Here is an 8,458-nt window from a genome sequence, read left to right on the forward strand (position 1 = left end):
GAGATAGCTCAGTAAAATAAGCGCTTGCCTGGCAAGCATAAGGGCCTGAGTTCAATCCCCGGTTCCGCCAAAAAATAAATCAATTAATTAAATGAAATAAAAAATAAAAGTATACCATGGGTCTGGGAGCCCCAGGAGCCACCAGTGGGAGTCAGGATAGTGGATACATCCTAACCTCGGGTCTCCTTATGCCTCCAACATCTTGCTCCAGCCAGGATATTTCACAGAGGAGTCCTGACAGTCCTCTGGCTCTGCCCAAGGATGCTGAAATTGACAGGTCCCCTCCACTTCTCCAGCCAGCTTCACCTTTGTCACTAGCACAGAGGCCAGAAGATGCTGGGAGTTCAACTTGAACTACATAAGGACACTCTTTCTCTAGATAGACAGATAGACTGATGGACAGAAATGAACCCGTCCCATACTGTGGCACATTGAAACCTGAAGCAAAGGGAAAAATTACTGAGATTTATTTATTTGTTTATTTTATTTATTTTGCTGTATATAGAATTGAACTCAGGTTTTTATACTAGGTTACATCCCTAATCTTTTTTTTTTTTTTTTTTTTTTTTTGTGGAACTAGGGATTGAACTCAGACCCTTGTGCTTGCCAGGGAAGCACTTATTCCACTGAGCCATCTCCCCGGTCCCCATCCCTAATCTTTAAAAAAAAAGAAAAAGTGGGTTGGGAGATAGGTCAGCAGTCTAAGTGCCTGCCTGGTGAGCTCAAGGACCTGAGTTCTATCCCCAGCACCGCATGCCGTGTCAGCCCTGGAACCCCAGGTGTGCTGTGCCAGCCACTGAAACCGAGCATGGTGGCAGCACACCTGTAATCACAGCACTGGGGAGGCTGAGACAGGAAGATCACTATGAGTCTGAGCTGTGTAGCAAGACCCTGTGTCCAATAAATAATTAATATTTTTTAAAAATTAAAAAAAGTGGGGGCTGGGGAGATGGCTCAGTGGAATAAGTGCTTCCCTGGCAAGCACAAGGGCCTCAGTTCAATCCCCAGTTCCACAAAAAAAAAAAAACCATAAAAAATTAAATTAAATTAAAAAAAAGAAAAGTATGTTAATAAATGATACTGGCCTCAAGGCCAGCTTGCACTCCATAGTGAGACTGTCTCAAAAAGACAAAATATGCTGGAAATACTGACTCTCTACATGCCAGAGACTAAAATTAGACCCTGTCAATCACCATGCACTAAGGTCACAATGAATCTAAGATCTAAAAATTTTTTTGAGGGGGCTGGGGATATAGCTTAGTGGCATAAGTACCTGCCTGGCAAGCACAAGGTCCTGAGTTCGATCCCCAGTCCCCCAAAAACAAACAAACAAACAAACAACAACAACAAAAACCCTACTTCAAGAACCTATACTCTTTGGGCCAGCCTGATAGCTCAGTAGACTAAAGGGCCTACTTAGACAGAGTGCAGCAGCCGGGGCTCCATTCACAGCGTGCCATGCCAGCCCTGCCCGGGACTCACTCAGACTGGGCATGGTGGCGCATGCCTGTAATCCCAGCACTTGGGAGGCTGAAAACAGGAGGATCAATGAGTCCAATCTACATAGTGAGACCCTGTAAACCCTGTAGCCCCTGTACTAAATGCAAAAAATACAAATAAAAATAAAAAATTGTTTGAGGGAGTTTTACCAGGAATTGAACTGAGAATCAAAGTCTCACTAGCCAGGCAGGCACTACACTGGTAAGCTGTATCCCCAGCCCCCAAAGATCTAAATAATAAAACAGAAACTCTAAATCTACTAGAAGAGAAAGTAGGTAGAAGTCTTGAAAACATAGATGTAGGAAGAGAGTTCATGACTGAAACCCAAAGTGCACAGGAAATACTTCAAAGAATCAACAACTGAGATCTCATTAAAAAGCCTTTGCACATCAAAAGAAAGCAGCAGCAGAGTGAAAAGACAACCCACAGAGTGGGAAAAAATTTTAGTCAATTGTATCTCGGACAAAGGACTTATATCTAGAATGTATAAAGAATTGAAAAAACTCAGACCCCTCCAAATTCAAAGACACAATCCAAAAATAGTCATCCGAAAAAAAAAAAAAAGACCGGGGGTCGGGGAGATGGCTCAGTGGAATAAGCGCTTCCCTGGCAAGCACAAGGACCTGAGTTCAATCCCCGGTTCCGCAAAAAAAAAAAAAATAGTCATCTGAGATGAGTATGAATTTCTCAGATGAAATACAAATGGCAAATAAATATATGAAAAATGTTCAACATCATTCACATTGAGAGATGTAAATTAAAACAACACTAAGACTCTCACCCTGGAAAGAATGGCTACTGTGAAGAAATCCACCAATAACAACATCTGGAGGGGCTGTGGGGAAAAGTAACCCTTCTCCACTATTGGTGGGAGTGTAGCCTGGTGGGTACAATCACTGTGGAAATCAGTGTGGAGATTCCTCAGAAAGCTAGAATTGGAGGTCCCATTCGACCCAGCTATTCCCCTCTTGGTGTCTTCTGAGAACATACTACAGCACTATATGTGCACCCATGTTTATAGCAGCACATTTTGTAGTAACTAAATCTGGGAAACAGCCCAGATGCTCATCAACCGAGGAATGGCTAAAAAAGATGTGGTCTTTTTATACAATGGAGTACTACTCAGACATAAAGAAGGGTAAACTTGAGATTTTGTAGGTAAATGAATGCAACTTGAGACCATGCTCGTAGGTGAAATAAATTACACTCACATGTGTAAGCATCAAATTGTCTGCCTGGTGTGAGCAATTGAAAGTAAATAAGGCCTAGTATGAAATAAAAAGTAGTAGTTTAAAAGGAAAAAGGAGCTAGGAGGGGAAAGGAAGGGAAAAGCGAGAAAAATGGAAGGCAGCTATATTATTACTGTCTCTTAGTTCATTGAAAAGGAAGGCTCTTAGTAACATTAGTTGGAGACATTTTTATGTACACAGCCTGTGCTCTTGAGTAACTACTTTGAAGATGTATTATTATTATTATTATTATTATTATTGTGGACCAGGGATTGAACTCAGGCCCTTGCGCTTGCCAGGCAAGCGCTTATTCTACTGAGTCATCTCCCCGGCCATGAAAATGTATTAATTGTTGTTAGTCTCCTATTATCTTGCTATGAAATTCTGTTTTACCTTTTTTTTTTTTTTTTAACCTTTTTGCAATTAAATGTGATTGTGGCTCTCACTAAATTCCTGACTTACCAGGCAGAGCTCCAGTTCCTGACCCTCCTGCCTCAGTATGTTACAGTGTGGGGATCACGTACGCGCCACTGCTGGCTTGGTCCTTTTATCGTGTGGTTATGATACCAGCTCTCAAGATTTCGAGAGCATCAGAGTCTGCAGTGAGCTCACTAAGAGTGGAATCTGAGGCTTTATCACCGGATCCTAATTGAGTAGGTCTCAGAGGCCTACCTCTTAATAAGCAATCCAGTTGATTATGTGATAATAATCAGAATCGGAACAGAGGTTCTGAGAGCTGAGCTCTTTGATCATATGTAGAGGGTGAGAGCCCAGAGAAGGTGTAGAGGTGGCTCACAGAATGGCCTGTCCTTCCTTTGTTCCTTAACAGAAACTCACAGGAGCAAGTATGCTTTTAGGAACTGGAGATAAACTAATGATAAGGTAAACATGAGAATCTACTGGGAGAAATAATTTTTTAAAAATCAAGTGATAAAAATCAAGTGAAAGTCCAGGGATATAGCTTAGTGGCACAGCACCTGCCTGGCAGGTGCAAGGTCCTGAGTTTGATTCCTGGTACCCCCAAAAAGAAAAATGAAGTGGTGATAAGTGCTCTACTGAGAACTGGAGTAATAATGTGTTCAAGTGACTGGAGGCTACTTTCTGTTTGTTGGTTGGAGAAGTCCTTTCTGAGATTTTAACCTGCAATCTAAATTCCCCAAAGTGGGCAAAAAAATAAAATAAAATAAAAAGGGGGCGGCAAGATAGCTCAGTGGTCTAAAGCTTTTGCTTAGGCAAGCTTAGGCAAAGCTCAGGGACTGAGGTTTGATCTCCAACACCACATGCCATGCCAGCCCCACCCCCAGGGCAGGCTGAGCCTGCCGAAAAGAAAAGAAATGAAATTCCCCAAAGGGGGAAGCCCTGAGAAGATTCAGGGGAAGAGTATTTCAAGCAGAAATAAAGGCATCTGGATGTGGTGGGCACATCTGTAATCCCAGCACTTGGGAGGCTGAGGCAGAAGGATCATGAGATCAAAGCCAGCTTGGGCTGCATAGTGAGTTCAAGACCAGTCTGAACTACATAGGAGGACCCTGTCGAAAGAAAGTAAGAAAGAAAGAAAGAAAGAAAGAAAGAAAGAAAGAAGAAGAAAAAAAAAAAAAGAAAAGAAAGAAAGTCCCTGCGTTAGGCACAAGCTTGTCTTGCTCAGTAACAGAGAAGGCTAGTGTAGTGGCAAGGAAGTAGGAAAGGGAAAAAGGTTTGAGGTAAAGTTAGTGAGATGGGCAGGGACTAACTCTTACTAGTCCTATAAAACTTTTTTTTCTTTTTTTTTTTTTTTAGCATTGGGGATTGAACTCAGGGCTTCCACACTGAGCTACGTCCTTAGCACATTTTTCTTTGTGAGACAGGGTCTCATAAGTTGCCTAGAATGGGCTTGAACTCTTCCGTCCTCCCACTTTCGCCTCCCGGAGTGCTGGAGTCTGCAGCTATGCACACCTTGCCCAGCAGAGAAGGAATGTTAACTTAAGTACAGCAGGAGCTGTTGGAGGGAGTTAAGCAGAAAAATGAAGACAATCTGATCTGCAGTATTAAAAGATAATACGCCCATGTCAACCAGCAATATAATTACTGCTATACAGCAATTAAGATTAACTGTCAGGCCGGGGAGATAGCTCAGGGAACTAAAGTGCCTGCTTCAGCAAGTTTAGGCAAGAGCAGGGACCGTTGTTCCATCCCTGGCACCATACGGGCTGAGCTGGCCAGAGTCTGGGGGCGCAGTGGTGTAAACCTGTAATCCCAGCACTGGGGAGGCTGAAAGCAGGAGGATCACCATGCGTCCGAGCTGCATAGTGAGACCATGTAACAACCAAATGCATTTAAAATGAAAAAGATAAACTGTCTATGGCTATACTTACCAGTATGGGTGAACTCCATAATCATGATATTAGCGAGCAAAAGAAGCCAAGATGCAAACTGGACACGCCTAGTCCAGCACTCTGGAGGCTAAGGGAGTATTGTCACAAGTTAGAGGCCTGCCTGGCCTACATCGTGAGACCCTGTCTCAAAAACAAAAGAAAAAAAAGCCAAGACACAAAAAACATATTTTATGATTGAAACCCAGCCCAAAGTAGTCTCTGGTGTCTTCTCACTGTGTGTGTGGCAGGGGTTGACAAAGAGAAGCTTCTTTGAGACAAGTGCTGTTCTGTTCCTTTGTCTGGGTTATGACCACACAGATGTCTTCAGTTTGTGAGATTTATTGGCTTTGATTCACAAACTCTTCTGTATGTCGTACACTGTTAAAAGTGTGTTCCTGCAGAAGATGTGTGAATGGCCAAGAAGCCCATAAAAATATGCTCACTGCCCTTCATCTGCAGGGAAACGAAAAGAAGAGCATGTGAGATGCCTCTCTGTGTCCATGAGAATGGCTATCATGCACACAGAAAGGGTAGGGACGGTAACAAGAGATGGCAAGTATGTGGAGAAGCTAGCATCTTCACACATTGCTGGCGGGAATGTACACACAATGGTGTGAATTCTGTAAAAAATAGTGTTGTATTCTGACCCAGCAGTTCTCCTTGTAAGTATCTGCTCAGAGAATTGCAAATGGGTTTTGTTTTTTGTTTTTGTTTTCAGAACCAGGGATTGAACTCAGGTCCTTGGGTTTGCCAGGCAAGCACTTATTCCACTGAGCCATCTCCCAGGCCCCAGAAGGATTTTTTTTTTTTTTCTCCGAATGCCTTCAGGGCAGGTTTGGCTGTCTTGAGTTGTGGGGATCGAACCACAGCAACCTGAGCCTGACTGCTTTGTTGAAGCAGCTACTTAAAGAACTGAGCTAAGGGGCAGGCCCCCACAAATGGGTTTTGAAACAGTCAACTGTACTTCGGAAAGTTATTCGCAGTAAACAAAAAGTGGAAACAACTCCAATGCCTATCATCTAGGGAGTGGATAAACAAGATGCCGCATCCATACACAAAAATATTCAGAGGTAGAAAGGAATGAGGAGGGCCAGGAGATGGCTTAGTGGAATAAGCACTTCCCTGGCAAGTACAAGGGCCTGAGTTCAATCCCCGGTTCCGCAAAAAAAAAAAAAAAAAAAGAAAGGAATGAGGAGCGGATGCAAACTGCAGTCTGAATGAACCTCAAAAGCAACATGCTAAGTGGAAGAAGCCAGAAACAAAAGATCGCCCGCAATTGTATTATTTTGCTCTGTGACATCTCTAGAATAGATAAATCCAGAGACGGGAAGATTAGTGGTCGCCACAGGCTCAGGGGAAGCAAGGCTAAGGAGTGGTTGCTTAATGGGTGTGGGTTCCATTTTAGCATGATAGTGTGTTCTAAATGCCATTTAATTGTGTACTTTAAGAAAGTTAATTTTATATTGTATAGATTTTACCTCAATAAAAAATTTTCCAATTTAAAAAGAAAGTTTATTTTAAAAGATGTCATCATGCATGGTGGGCACATGTCTGTAATCTCAGCATTTAGGAAGCTAAGGCAGGAGGATCATAAATATGAGGCCAGGGGCTGGAGAGATGGCTCAGTGATCTAAAGCACCTACTTGAAACAAGTTTGGCAAAAGCACAGGGACCGCGGTTCAATCCTCCAGCACCACATGCCAGCCAGCCCCGCCCCCTGGTGGGCTGAGCTGGCCACACACACACACACACACACACAATAAATAAATGTAATAAATATAAATAAATATTAAAAAAAAATATGAGGCCAGCCTGGATTATACAGCGAGACCCTGAATCAGTCAGTCAGTCAAACAATCAATCAATCAATGCCCTTTGTGCGCCTCTAAATTTTTTTATTATATATATATATATATATATATATTTTATTTATTTATTTATTTATTTATTTATTTTTTTGCGGAACCTGGGATTGAACTCAGGCCATTGCACTTGCCAGAGAAGCGCTTATTACACTGAGCCATCTCCCCAGCCCTCTATTTATTTTTTTTAGACAGAGGCTTATTATATAGTTCAGGCTGACCTTGAACTCACTGTGTAGCCCAGGTTGGCTTAAAATCATGACGATTTTTCTGCCTCAGTCTCCAGAGTGCTGGGATCACAGATGTGCACCTCTACACCTCACTTGCTACCCTAAAATTTTCAGAGTTTTATTGGGCATCTCCCTACCCCGCCTCACAATGGGGCATGCTGGTGCTCACCTCCTCTGTCTGTCCCTCCGCAGAGGACCCCGTTCCCACAGAGAGCCGGCTGGCGAACAGCTGCATTCAGGCCAGGAAGAAGTGCCAGGCTGACGCAGTGTGCAGGGTGGCCTACCAGCACCTGGGCTCCTGTGCCTCTGGGCTGAGCAGCCCGCTGCCCTCCAAGGAGCCTTCTGGCCTCACAGGCTGCCTCGAGGCAGCACAGCAGCTCCGGAACAGCTCCCTGCTGGGCTGCTCGTGCCATCGGCGCATGAAGCACCAAGCCACCTGCCTGGACATCTACTGGACTGTTCACCCTGCCCGCAGCCTGGGTGAGGCCCCCTTCCCAGACTAAACTGGAAAGATGGCTCTGGGGGATTTTAGTCCTCATAGGCATGCAGTAGAGTCCAAGGGGAATGAGGATGAAGAGCTCCCTTTGGCAACAGTGAGAGAGGGAGGAAAGACTGGCAGGACCTCAGACCCCTGACCATCACCCTCTCCCTCTTCCTCGCAGCTCACACTTGGCAATGCTGGGAACCAGGCAGAGCCCAGGCAGGGAGTTCTGGGATCACAGGACGAGGGGGAGAAGAGGGGACAAGGGCTTTCACTCCTAAATAGGCTACAAAATACTGTATGACCCACACATTCTGAGAAATTAGGATGCAGTGTCTCAGCCCAGCCTTTTGCAGAAAGGAGTGAATCAGTCAGGAGACGGAGACAGCAGGAACAAGGAGCCACCTGGGTCCCTCTCCCCTCAGTCAGCCTTTACTGGCCATGTCTTGGTTATAAAACAGGCTTGCAAAATGCAGGTTTAGTTCTTGCTCATTGGGTTCTACACTGGTTGTGTCTTGTGTCTTTTTCATTCTGGGATCCAGAATAAAGGTATAGCCCTGTCTGGGATATTTCCTTCTCCATGACAGAAGAAAATAAACATTGTCAGAACCATGTGGTAAGGTCTTGCTATATAGTTTAGGCTGGGGGGCTGGAGAGATGGCTCAGTGGTCTAAGGCACCTACTTAGAACAAGCTTGGCAAAGCACAGGGAACGCGGTTCAATCCCCCAGCACCACATGCCGGCCAGTCCGCCCCCTGGTGGGCTGAGCTGCACATACACACACACACACACACACACACACACA

The 8,458-nt window shown here is 44.4% G+C and overlaps 1 protein-coding gene across 1 annotated transcript in view; it reads left to right on the forward strand.

The window, feature by feature from the left end:
* The window catches only part of Gfra3 (GDNF family receptor alpha 3), a 23,387-nt gene that overhangs the window by 5,738 nt on the left and 9,191 nt on the right, over window positions 1-8,458 (forward strand). The window contains exon 2 of the mRNA XM_004643291.2: window positions 7,365-7,652. Within this exon, the coding sequence (XP_004643348.2) occupies window positions 7,365-7,652 (288 nt within the window). The remainder of the gene's footprint in view (window positions 1-7,364; window positions 7,653-8,458) is intronic.

This window comes from Octodon degus, unplaced genomic scaffold (assembly GCF_000260255.1).
Source record: "Octodon degus isolate 3935 unplaced genomic scaffold, OctDeg1.0 scaffold00169, whole genome shotgun sequence".
Taxonomy (NCBI): Eukaryota; Metazoa; Chordata; class Mammalia; order Rodentia; family Octodontidae; genus Octodon; species Octodon degus.